Source organism: Ornithorhynchus anatinus, chromosome X1 (assembly GCF_004115215.2).
Source record: "Ornithorhynchus anatinus isolate Pmale09 chromosome X1, mOrnAna1.pri.v4, whole genome shotgun sequence".
Classification (NCBI taxonomy): Eukaryota; Metazoa; Chordata; class Mammalia; order Monotremata; family Ornithorhynchidae; genus Ornithorhynchus; species Ornithorhynchus anatinus.
Window position 1 is genome coordinate 20,773,204 of NC_041749.1, and position 13,597 is coordinate 20,786,800.

Genomic DNA, 13,597 nt, shown 5'->3' on the forward strand with positions numbered 1-13,597 from the left:
TGCTGCAGTTCAAGAACTGGACTCACTGTGGACATGAGTGATCCTCTAGCACATAACTTGTTTTTTATTAGCCATCTCCTTATCCCTGGTTGAATGGATTTTGCTCCAAAGTCCAGTGAAAGAAAGCATATATAACCTAGGAGGAAAACCTCAGGGGAAGGTAATAATAAAGAGTCAAAAACACAAATGGAATTCAGGAAACTCATGGAACCCAACAGGCACTTTGGTTCACTGACGTCAATGCCCCTGTTTTTCTAGCTCCACTCCATCAGATGTCTCCTTAATCTAACTTAGCTCCTTTTTCCTCCCTTATTTTTGGTTGTTAGAAACCATGTATGGTCAAAAAAATATTTTTTCACTTAGTCACAGCAATTTGATAGTCTGCACAAAGTGATTTCAAAAAATCAGGGCAAGTCAGAGAACAGATGACCTGAAAAACCATAATAGTTTTCTGCCAGTATAATGCACAGGCATAGCAGAAATGCACTTGTCCACACAGGGTGAAGATGAAGAAGAGGGATGGAAAATAGAAGGTGTGAGCAAGCACTGCGTTGCAATGAATTCTAAACCATTGTAAAATGTTCATGGGATTAGAAGTTACAAGGGGATTTTGCAAAGAAATATGCACTACATGTTATTATATGAAATACGATAATTTGCCATTTCCATTTGTGCCTCTTGGTATCAGTTAACTTTTCAAAGTCTGTGCTAGAAGGGCATCAGCTCATTGGTAATTGCTGTACTCCAGGATGGTCTGCCTTCTGCGGCTATCTCCCATCTGCCCAGAGCTATGCTATATCATCAGAAGTTTTGTTTCACTTCGTCTGGAAAGCACTTCTTCTGTCCTCTGCTTACAGTCCCCACTTCAGTTCACCATAGCCGGAAGCTGCTTCCCATGTTTTCTGCCGATCCAAAATTGTGTTGGGTAAAGCATCTCCCTAGACTGTGAGCTCATTGGGGGCAAGGAATGCTGTTTACCAACTTTGTTCTATTGTACTCTCCCAAGCGCTCTGCACACCGTAAGGGCTCAATAAATATGATTGATTGTTGAGTGGCAGCCATCGAACAAGTCTCACAGGAAATTTTGAATTTGGTCTTCGTTGTAATTGTTGAACATAGGAGTGGGACAGACTAGGAACCTGCCTTCGAAGTGCATATCAGCAAACACCTTGAAGAGAGGTATCAAAATGGCATCGGTTCCATAAATATTATTTTACCAGCCTGCCTTCTCTGGACTTTTCTACATGGAAGATCAGAATCATATGGGATCTAGGTAAAAGGGATGAATTAGAGGTGGAGACCACAGAGGGGAATGGCACTGCAGCTTCCCATTTTGCTTCCTCAGTTTAAATGAAATTATTGGGGAATTTTCTCTGCCCAAGACCAGAGGATTACAGTTAGGAGCAGAATCAGAGTTAGGAGAGGTTAGAGTTTGAATTAGAGCAGGCAATAGGCCTTGCTGACTATCTGATTTTTGGAGATTTAATTATTATTCAATTGTTAATGATAGAAATTTAGATTTTGGCTTTAGATGATTTGTTATACCAATAGAGTCATGCCTTGTTGAACTGTTTAATCAATTATTAGAGTAGTTGTCCAACTCTGGAGAAAAGTTTGCAGATTACCGGTTTGTTACATAAACCAGCGTGGCTCAGTGGAAAGTCCCCGGGCTTGGGAGTCAGAGGTCATGGGTTCTAATCCCAGCTCCCCGCTTGCCAGCTGTGTGACTTTGGGCAGGTCACTTAACTTCTCTGTGCCTCAGTTCCCTCATCTGTAAAATGGGGATTAAAACTGTGAGCCCCACATGGGACAACCTGATCACCTTGTATCCCCCCAGCGCTTAGAACAGTGCTTTGCACATAGTAAATGCTTAACAAATGCCACTATTATAATAATTATTATTATTATAAACCAAGGGAAAATATGCTGTCAGGCAAAGGAATTTTCCCACGTGGCTTCACATTTTTAGCCTGCAAGCCACAAAATGGCAGGTTTCCTCCTTAAATAGGTCATAAAGAAAAGAGGAATTACATCTGACAATGCCCCTTTGATGACAGTTTTCTATTTTGTCATGATCTGATGCTAAACTAATGCTATTGTGAAATAATTAGTGGCAATCTGGTAGTAAACTGTGCCATTACTGTCATCAAAAAGCTAAATTATAGTCACAGATGAAAACAGAGATTCAGACAGGAGTAATCTACATTAACATGCAGATGAAGCACATGCAAGAAAAAAGCACAATATGACATGTATTCCTGTCAACACAGGGTATAAATAGATAATTACATTTTAATAGTTATTCTTGTGGGAGCAATGAAAACAAGTCACATCCACAAATATATCTGAGTTATATTCACACTTTTTACTTCTACAAATTTATGCATCTGTTTCCACTACTGCCAAAGTGTTCCATCTATCTTAGCTTTACCGGTAAGGGGGAGGGGATGGGAGGAGTGAGTAAAGGCTAAAGCCTAATTTATTTGTGACCCCGGTCTGACCCGATGCATTATATTTGTATAAGATGTCCTTACTTATTACTCAGGAGAGTACTGAGGATGTAGAGGTTTGGGCCGAAACCCCTCCTCAGCTCTCACAATGGGTCCTGGGACAGTAAGCGAAAGGAGAGTGTTTTTAGCTTTCATTTTCTTTTCATTTTGCAATAGGAAGGAGAAGTTAGGTCACGTTTGAAACAGAGGTCACTTACATCTATCCAAAGCAATGTAAATGAGATCCAGTGCTGCCTCCACATACGAATGATGGAAATGATGATGATTCCCTCATTGTGGGCTGGGGATGTGTCTGTTTATTGTTGTACTGTACTCTCCCAAGAGCTTAGCACAGTGCTCTGCACACAGTGCTCAATAAATATGAATGGATGAATAAATGAATTCCTTCTTTTTAAAACCATGAAATGTTTATATAAATGATAGCATTAGGACTAGAAACTCATTTTCCAGTGACTGGAGTGTTTTATTCTAGAAAAGTTGAGGAGAGTTTCTATTTGATTGTAAATGAGGTGAAAGACAGAGTGAACTCAGAGTTTCAACACCTGCTCATTACCTAAGAGTTTCCTTGTTAATAACCATGTGAAAGAACTCAAACAATGCCTGTCTGTGCCTCTCTTTTTGTCTGGGAGACCCCACACCACAGAAGTCATGGCTGGTAAGCGCCAGCCATCGTATAAACCAGCTCTAAACATTCCACTCTGTTTGAGCAAAAGCAGGCAAGGATCTCCTGGAAGGAGTCAGATGGGCTCCTAGGAGTGCAGAAGGGAAGGAGAGTCAGGCAACTTTGGGATGGAGGACAGAGGAGGGGGTCAGGAGAACCAGGCCGGGCATGAAGAGGGCAAAGAAATATAGAATAAATATGACTGCAGCTTACTTAAAATGTAAGAAAGTGGGCCATTGCAGATGAAAAAAGAAGTCAGAGCATGCTCAGAGATCTAAATTCCTACACAGAGGACAAACAACCTTGTGTGGAGGGAGAACTCTGCAGGCAGTCTGCGTCACCACATTTCTGCTCGAGGCTGAACACCTGAGACATCGAAAGGCCAGGCCGGGGCCGAGAATATGATGAGGCCGTAATCGCAGGGAAAGAGAGGTGGGTCCGGATTTGCGTCCGTAACACACACAGGTTACAGTGTATGTCAATCTTAACAGTGCTGATATCCATGGGCCAGAAGTGCCAGAGATCTAAGGTCCAGTTCACCCTTGAGGATGAATAAGATACCGAAGGTGTGGGATCCAGAAACTGAAGACTAGGGACAGATCCAGCAGAGTCACAGAAAGAAATGATGCAAAATAAAAACCAAATAGAGTCAGGCAAATCCTCCAGGGAGTCATCACTCTGAGGAGTTCACTCTCACTGATGCTGTTCTCCTTTCAGAAAATTAGACCCTTCCCAATCTAAATTTTTCCAACTGAAAGAGAATGAACTGGGGGGCGGGGGAGGGGCAGCGTTCAGCATTCTAACAGTGGAGGGAAGGGTTATCTGAAAACATGCAGGGGGAGTGTCTCGATAAATCTCAAAGCCAGAGAGGGTTTACTATCCTGAACCAAAAATAAGATTAGCCATTTACATGGCAGAGCCCTTTGCATGTCTCAGCCAGAATAGGATGGCTCCAGGAGGAAAACTGAAAGCAAAATTGAGGAAGTGTGGGCCATCATCATATCAAAGACAAATCCCCAAACTAAAAGCCCCGTGGTATAAACAGAGGTGTCACTCTGATATCCAGGGTAGAAATTGTGGCACAGTGTTGGAAAAGAGGACCGGTGGGTGAGAATGGCCACTCTCCTCTTCTCCATTAGCTGTTACTCTGCCCCACAAGCTCACCCACTGGAGTGAAGTTCCCCATCCAGGAAGTGAGTGAAAATGGAAAGGTTGTTTTCAGAGACATCCCATTAGATCGTAAGATCCTTGAGGGCAGGGATCCTGTCTACTAAGTTTTTTGTCCTGCACTCTTCCAATTGCTTAATATAGTGCTTGCCCCCGGTAAGCACTCAATAAACATTATGATTGATCAACTGGAAGTGCAAGGAACATGTATGAAGGTAGATAGGCAGCACCTCACAGACTGTTTGACACGATCACCTTTTTGAGGATCGAAAACAAGCCTTCTCTGTACCATGTGTAACTTTCATAGAGTTACTGGTAGGTGATAAATTAATGAATCCTGATGGGGATAAAAAAGGGTAGACATGAGAGACAAAAATCTAATGCCATTTAGAAAATCTAGTAAACAGAGTGTGTTTTGATACCCAAGGTGGAGGAAAAAATACTTGGCAGAAATAATAATCCCAAATTCCCAATCTTTGATCCCTCCCTCACAACAACCTTGCCACATACACCGACCTAATTTGGATCCACATACGCAACAAATGCATACGGGCACAATCAACAAAGAAAAAGGAAAGAGAAACCAATAATGGGAGATAGTTCAACTGTAATTACACCCTTGGGAAGTGAAACAAAGGAGTGACAGGAAACAGAAACACAATACTAGGCCCAACATCCTCAGAAGTAGTGATTATATTCACAGTTCCCTCCATCAGGATCAGAGGCTCTGTTGCACTGAATAGGGATGTGCAGAATCTTGCTCAACAAGTCTAATGCCTTCCTCTCAAAAGTAACCTAAGTGCACCTTCCCCACCCAGATGCATCCAAAGCAGCTAGGGGAATCCAGGGAGGGCTTCTCTACAACATGAACTGCACACTGTTTGAATCTAAGCCCTTGTCTCCTTCAGGAAGTCAGCCCAGCCCGCTTTGTAGGTTGAGTCATTTCACATTCTAGCTTGCCTTTGGTAACCCAGTAAGATCATGTTTTCCTTCCAAGTGATTGATTAAGGCAGTCCTACAATTACCTCCAGATACTTTTCAAAAGAAAACAAAATGAAAATGTCCCAAAAGGGAAGGAAAAAAAGGTAAGTGTATATGCATATCAGGAACAGGGAACAAGAAACAAATGATCATAAAAAAGGCTGAGGGAGTTGTACTCTCCCAAGCACTTAGTACAGTGCTTTGCACACAGTAAGCACTCAATAAAAACGATTAACTGGGAAAGAAAAGATAAGGAAGAAGGAAGAAGGCAGACAGTGAGAAGAGCAGAGTGAGAGGGAATGCACAAAAATAGTCTCTGGCTAACAATTAAAAATTTTTCAATTAGAGGTAGTAAAGTTGAGAAATTTTTCAGGGAGAGTTCTTGGGTTTACTCCACTTTATATGATCTCCACTATCATTCCTACCTTCATCCCTTGATCTCCAGGGCTCAGTGCCAAGCAAAGCTTTGCTATCTCATTTGTCTTGATCAGAGAAGCCATTAGTGACATGGTGGCCATTTTAGGTTCTTTGGATTTGAATATTCCAAATGTCACATGAAAGCCTCTTTCTGATTCCAGGTAGAGAACTAGTCAACTGCTTGGCCATAACGTAAAGGGTACTTTCAGAGATGAAAAAGAGACAGGTTAAAGGAAATGAAATAATGATTTCAGTTTTTAAGGAAGTTGACATCATTCATTATTCATCATTCATAGAGAAGCAGCATGGCTCAGTGGGAAGAGCCCGGGCTTGGGAGTCAGAGGTCATGGGTTCGAATCCCCGCTCTGCCACTTGTCAGCTGTGTGACTGTGGGCAAGTCACTTAACTTCTCTGTGCCTCAGTTACCTCATCTGTAAAATGGGGATTAACTGTGAGCCTCATGTGGGACAACCTGATTACCTTGTATCTACCCCAGCACTTAGAACAGTGCTCTGCACATAGTAAGCGCTTAACAAATACCAACATTATTATTATTATTCATTCAATCGTATTTATTGAGCACTTACTGTGTGCAGAACACCATACTAAGAGCTTAAGGAAGATTTCCACACACAAGTCATTGTTCTATGTTAGACAGGTCAGAGAGATCAGATCAAGCTATGGGAAATACACAGAATGATGTAGACCAAATCCATAAACTAATATAGACAAATAAACAGGACCAGTTAGCAACCATCCAAGAGTTCTGACAGAAGTCATAGAATGGCTGTCCAGAGTGTGTAACCTATTATTAAAATAGCCACATTTTGGTGGCTATTAGAAATAATTCTTGAGAACTACTATTACTTCTATGCCAGCCAACTGGTAAAAACTATTATAAAGTTTGGGATCAGACAAACAATCTGCTGAAAGAAAGGGAAGAAATCATTCCTTCTTAATAGTTTAATAACAATAATATTTGCAAAGTGCCTATTATGTACCAAGCACTGTCCTGAACATTGGGATGAGACATGGTTCCTGTCCCCTTGAGGCAGGTTCACTACCTAAGGGGAGGGAGAACTGGTATTTCCCATTTTATAGGTGACGAAACTGAGGCTCAGAGAAGTTAAATGATGTGCCCAAGAGCACACAGCAGGCAAGTGGCAGAGCCAGTACTAGAACCCAGGTCTTCTGACTCCCAGGTCCTTGCTCTTTCCATTTATCTGGGCAGCTTCTCAACTTTAGAGTTCCTTAGTGGGATAATAAGTTTATGGCTACAATAAAACTAGAGGACGATATACTTGGATTTCGACAAGTTTCTGCATCAAAGTTTGAAAAAAAAAAATGGAATAATTCTAGGATTGGAGATAATGTTCTATCATGGATAGAAAAGTGGCTAAATGATAGGAAATAAAGTATAGGAATAAAAGTCACTTTCTGGGAACAAAACTAAAATCGTAGGATCCCACAGGAATCAATTTTATTTAACATCTATATAAAACCAGCAGGATGGAATGCACATAAAATCTTCAAGTTTGCTGATGATATTAAACTCTCTCAGGTAGTGCAGTTCTGTACGGTTGGGGATAAACTGCAGGAAGATCTCATAAAGCTGAGTGGTGGTGTAGAGAAGTGACAGGTGAGCTTCCAAGTGAGCAAATGCAAGGTAATATACCCATGCTACATCTTCAAGATGATGGATTTTGAGCAAGGAATTTCAACTTAGGATAGGTACCTTGGAGTCAATATTGACTGCTCCCTAAAATCATTAGTTGAAATCAGTAGAGGCATCCAAGATGGTCAACAGAATGCTGGGCATCATCAGGAAGGATATCGATCTGCCAATAGGTGAAACTATATAGCACTTTAGGAGAGATTTAAGAGACCTCGGAGAATATACTGTGGGGCAACTGAAAATGATCCAAGGAATGGAACAGTTTCTGAATGGGTAGGGTAATGGGAAAGATACATTTCTTCAATTTGGAAAGAAGAAAACTGAGAAGAGATATAATTGAAGTCTGTGAAATTATGAAGAGTGTGAGCAGGACAAACACTGAAATCATTCTAGAGGATGTTACTAGAGGACTCAGAGTAGTATTAATTGAGTAAAATACTGAACTAAGGATTGGGAAAACATAGACTTTTTACCAAGTTCCGTGAAACCAGAATTGGGAGTCTCCTTTGAAGGTGGAAGGTTTGGGATACATTACTTCATGAACATGTTACAGTAGGCTCAAGAAGATTTTAGATTAACTCATGGGCAATGGGATTTTAGAGGGAAAAGTTAAGAATGCTAGAATGTATATCCTTAACCAACCAATTAATCAAAGGTATTTACTGAACACTTTCTGTGTGCAGAGCACTGTACTAAACTCTTGGGAGAGTACGATACAAGAGAGTAGGGAAGACATGTTCCCCGCCTATAAGCAGCCATGTGCATGTTCCCCCAACCACTCTTTAGTGCCAATGTTGGAAACCGAATACAGGGGTGAAACCATTTTGGATCTGACTCAGTCCGACATTGTTCACAGATTCTTTGGTGAGTCCCTTTGCCAAGAAATCCCACCCACCTTACAAAATCCATTCTACCCACTTCCCTAAATACAAAAATACATTTAGAGAGAAGCACCAAGTGAACTGCCATCTGGTTTTCTCCAGGCCCAAAAAGGGTTGTTCTCAATAAGGTCATTTCCTCATTTCCTAGTATTCCATCCAGCACCTCCCTAAGCATTTTACTCCATGGAGAACTGTTTCCCCATCTAAGAGACCTCGGTGCAACAGACCCCTGGCATCACTCAGTTTATTTCCAGAGCTTCTCAATGTACCCTCCCAGATAATTTTACATCCTCTCTGATCTTTAGCTCAATCCGGTCTTGGCTGGCAAAATTTCCTCCTCCATCTGTCCCTCCAGCCCCTCAAATAGAACAGTCCGAGTCTTAACCTCAGAGTTGTTTACCATTGCGGGTCCAAAATTAATGGTGCATTATACACCAACTGATCTACTAAACACAAGAATCTCAAAGAAATGCAATTAAACTTCAGACCTCAACCCATCTGTTACTTAACTTTGCTAGAGCCAAATAAATGTCAAACCTTCTGAGGTCAACTATTCTTTCCTCCTCTGAGAGGTAAGCATTACTTAATATAGATTTCTGGAATGTCTTCATCATGTTTTGAATCAAAGATGAAGGTTGCAGAGAACAGAATAAAGCCTAGAGCCCTAAAACCATATGAGCTGGATAAAATACAAGTCCAAAATTGTCACGCTATTGACAAAAAGGGACAAGAGGAGATTTTCAGAGGAATTTGGATAAGATCATATTTGTGTTGCACACCTGTATATTAATTTGGGATATAAACGAGTTTCCTTTGATAGGCAGCTGGTCACAATTTCCCAAGAGAGTTTTCCAACAAAATGAATACTGTGTCTCAGGGGAATTGTAGAACTAATCTGTCACTCTAGCATAACAGGTACTTACTGTGAAAATAATGTCCTCGACCGAACAATGAACTTGAACACATACTCCAGTGCTTTCAGAGTTCTGAGGATCGGCTCGCACTGCTCCCCTCTGCTGGACGTGTCCAGGTAAGTCTTCAGAACTGTCATCAATTTCCTAAACAAGAAATCACACTGCCAATATATTCTTCCCAACAGAGTGATGGAATTAGTGTGCTCACGAAATTATGAAACATTCCCTCTACACTTAAAGGAGAGGCAGCCAAGCTCATGCCCTCATTCCCAAAATAAATCTCCTTCGAAAAATCAATCTGCTGCTCCGTGCGTGCGCTTGGGTGTTGGGGCACGTGAACATGTGATTGTGGATTTGTTCATTCATTCATTCAATAGTATTTATTGAGCGCTTACTATGTGCAAAGCACTGTACTAAGCGCTTGGGATGAACAAGTCGGCAACAGATAGAGACAGTCCCTGCCGTTTGACGGGCTTACAGTCTAATCGGGGGAGATGGACAGACAAGAACAATGGCAATAAACAGAGTCAAGGGGAAGAACATCTCGTAAAAACAATGGCAACTAAATAGAATCAAGGCGATGTACAATTCATTAACAAAATAAATAGGGTAATGAAAATATATACAGTTGAGCGGACGAGTACAGTGCTGTGGGGATGGGAAGGGAGAGGTGGAGGAGCAGAGGGAAAGGGGGAAAAAGAGGGTTTAGCTGCGGAGAGGTAAAGGGGGGGTGGCAGAGGGAGTAGAGGGAGAAGAGGAGCTCAGTCTGGGAAGGCCTCTCGGAGGAGGTGAGTTTTAAGTAGGGTACTTAAACCTACTTGTTTTTGTGTGTTTTTGTGTATTTGTGTGTGTACTCATTTAGGTAGTGGGAAAAACCCAAAGCAGGGATCCTAAGGCAAACCCATTAAATTCCAAATAAATCCTTCAACTCCGTTAGCAAAGATAGCACATCATGGTCAAATGGCCAGTGTTGGATCCCTTTTCTGCTCTGGGTGAAGATGGGTCAAAGCCTTGATACTAGGGGTCTTCTGAGCACCCATATCTTACCGATTTACCAGCGGCACCGATGCTACTATAAACAGAAAAGCTTTAAAGTGGCATTTACTTCGGGAACGCCACAGATTAAACCTTGCTGTTTGCTTTAATGGATACATCACTCATCTAAATTGACACAAGCGCATGAACTCAAGCATAAAGGAAATCTGGCAAAAAGGAACTGAATCCATTCTACCTCTCTATTTCTTCAGCGTTTTCTCAGGGTTCAGTGTCTAGGGGAGAGTTCTCTCAGTGTTTATTATAAGAAAGCAGACATTTGTTTTCCCCACCATCTTCTTCCACAGGAAACTGTAAGACAGGGTGGTGGGGCCCAATGCAGATTTTCTAAACTGCTTACAAATGGTGTTTCTCCCAGCTCTATGAATCTACTAGCAACACTCAGCTCCCGCACTGAGACCAAGCACAAGTGCCAGAATCATGTAGACTCTGGTCCACTGAGAACTGAATGATGATGATAACCCCAGAAAATCATCCAGCTGCAAGGACCTCAGCTTTTACTTCACTCAAAGAATTGAAAGGTTGTCATGCCTCTAAATTATCCCTGGGAGTTTCAACTTCCTGGAGGGTAATTCCAAAGAGCAGTATTATTCTGTTCTGGGAACTCGGCTCTGGGTCCCCCCTAGACTGGACTGTAAACAAAAAAAAAAGAAAGAAAGAAGGGATCGTATTTTTCTGCCTAGGAACAGTGGTCACAATTTCAGAGCCCAGACTGAGATGTGAAGTCAAGATTGAAACTGCAACAACTGACCAGAAGGTGATCAAGAAGAGAAATCACAAATTTCACTCAGGAGAAGAGGTAGTTGAGGGAAAGCACTTTGGAGGGCAGAAACTTACTTGTATGCCAAAGTGGCACTGAAGTGCTGCTGGATATAAGCCTCAAGAACAGTGTTGAAATGTTGGAATTTCCTGTCTGCGATGAGTCCTATAATATAGATCTAAGAACAGGTGAAAATTTAGCATTTTGCAACAATAGCTAACTGATTTAAACCAATTATGGTATCCTATTTCTCAAGACATATTTAGTCAAAATTCATTTTGCTTCAGAGATCAGATCCTCTATGGATCCTGCTAAATGCTCTTAAACCAGAAATCACATTTAAGGCCTCTGAAAAAAGCCATCGCTTCAGTGATCAGTAGACAGGGCACGGATACACTGGGTTCTCATCTGTGACATCTGAGGCCAATCTGTGGCAAGGACTCCAGAATACTTACCAGAGCATCAAAAACAAGGATATCATATTCATTGCTTTGGGAATGTTCCATCATGATGTTAAACAAAGCATCCAAAGTATCTTGAAGAAACTGAGGAATAGAAAAAAACAACTCTTAAGCAAATACAACAATTTTATGAAAATATTCCCAAACTAATCCTAGCTTGTTTACTCCAAGGCGACTGCCTGAAGAACCCTGGGGAAAGTCATTTGAAGAATGTTCTTGGCTATCTCTATGCTTATGATTATTCATGTCAATTTGTCAAGAGTACATAGTTAAACATTAACCTAGAATTTCAATCACTGGCTCCTGTTTATGCACAATAAACAAAAACTTGAGTTCCAATCCTCCGGTGAGACAGATCAACATTTCCTTTTTCCCTTCTGAGTAGCATTTATTACCTAGCATTTAGTTAGGGCACGAATACCCTACCAAACAGAAAATCTTTATATTCCGAGTTTCTCCCGACTCTAACTTCCCAATACAAATGAGATCTCGGTGATCGATGCAATTTACTATCTGCACTTTACTAAAAGAGGATTAGGAGAGTAACTTTCAGTAGGCAAACATGCGAAACATTTCATATGCTTTGTCACAAGAACACACTACAGAATCGTATCTGGTATATGCCACTGTCTTCTCCCTGTTTCAGTGGAAATTTAAAAGGTCTGAATCACTGGTGTTTTCTGGGAAAAATTCTCTCATCTCTGATATACAATGTTCAGTTAAAAGGACAAGGAAACAGCATTTTACATTGAGCAATTTCCCTCACTCGCTAGGCACTTAAGCATATATATAGCTGTCCTTTAACTGAAGGATTGTAATAAAAACTGCCACATTACGACAGCAACCTATCACAAGGCTTCAGCATCATATATCCAGATTACATCACCGAGCATCCAACGAAACATTTCCAAAGACATTTAGTCAAGGACATTTGAGGACAATATTTTCTGTGCCCTGGCACTTTAAAATGCTGGAACCTAAGTTATTCCTCAAAAGTCAACAGGGATCTGGGGTTGAAGGTTAATAATAAACTGTGGTATTTGTTAAGTGTTTACTATGCCCCTAGCACTGTAGTAAGCAGTGGGGTAGACACAAGGAAATCATTCTCTGTAATCCATCCCAGTTTTCTACCTACCCAAACATGAATCAACATCAATATACTTCTGAATACAGACCTACAAATCAAAGTAAAGACAGATGCTCAGAGGCGCACAATCACACACTCATTAAGTTAAAGGCACGCATGGGTGCATACGCACTTACTTTTACCACTTCCTCCCCATCCACAATCTTCAGTTTCTCCAGATTCTCCCGCAGTAATTCAGGTTTCATGCGCCATTTCAGCAGCCCCAGCAGGCCCACTAGAACAACAGATAAGAGTTGCACAAGTGAGCCATTCATTTCTACACCATCAAAGTCTTCTTAGGGATTTTGCGAGGGTCCCGTTACCATTCTGAGTTAACTTGGTAGAGCACACGAGAGTGGAAATCGAGAAGATGTCTCTGGAGCTAGCCGAGAGTCCCCCTATGCTGCTGGAGCTCCGGCTTAGGGTCGAACTCTTGTTCTCCACTTGGTGTCGAGAGGAAGGTAGAGTCAGGTATGCGCTGGCATCCTCCATCTTCTTGCTGTCCCCCTGGAAACAACACCTGGGTTAACTCCTCAGACTAAAGAGCACTTGTCCAATTTTCCAAAGGTTGTATTGAGAACTGGGTATCAGCATCAGTGGAGTGTCAACAGCAGCCTTGGATAATAATAATAATAATAATGTTGGTATTTGTTAAGCGCTTACTATGTGCCGAGCACTGTTCTAAGCGCTGGGGTAGACACAAGGGAATCAGATTGACCCCGGATTCAACAAGCAGAGATCCGGAGGGAATTCCCAATGGATAAATGGAGGACTCAACCCCCACAGACTACAGGCATTTCCACCCCCACCTCACAGATTCTGCTTGGAAACTGGTTGACAACCCACTGAAAATAAACCTTCGTTGGATATCATCAATAGAGAGACCCTCCTCCATCTCCTAATGTGAAGTTGGTTTAAAGCAGTGGGGCAGAAGCAAAAAGACCTGGTTTCAGGTCCTGGCTCTCCTTGAACCCTTTCCTCTGCTGCATAT

At 41.6% G+C, this 13,597-nt stretch overlaps 1 protein-coding gene across 3 annotated transcripts in view; it reads right to left on the minus strand.

The window, feature by feature from the left end:
* Positions 1-13,597, minus strand: part of DOCK2 (dedicator of cytokinesis 2) — a 359,556-nt gene that overhangs the window by 282,730 nt on the left and 63,229 nt on the right. For all 3 annotated transcript variants that reach the window (XM_007673344.3, XM_029050179.2, XM_039910387.1), the window contains 5 exons: positions 12,930-13,113; positions 12,744-12,841; positions 11,475-11,564; positions 11,097-11,197; positions 9,216-9,350 (listed from right to left, as the gene is read on the minus strand). In XM_007673344.3, the coding sequence (XP_007671534.1) occupies positions 9,216-9,350; positions 11,097-11,197; positions 11,475-11,564; positions 12,744-12,841; positions 12,930-13,113 (608 nt within the window). The remainder of the gene's footprint in view (positions 1-9,215; positions 9,351-11,096; positions 11,198-11,474; positions 11,565-12,743; positions 12,842-12,929; positions 13,114-13,597) is intronic.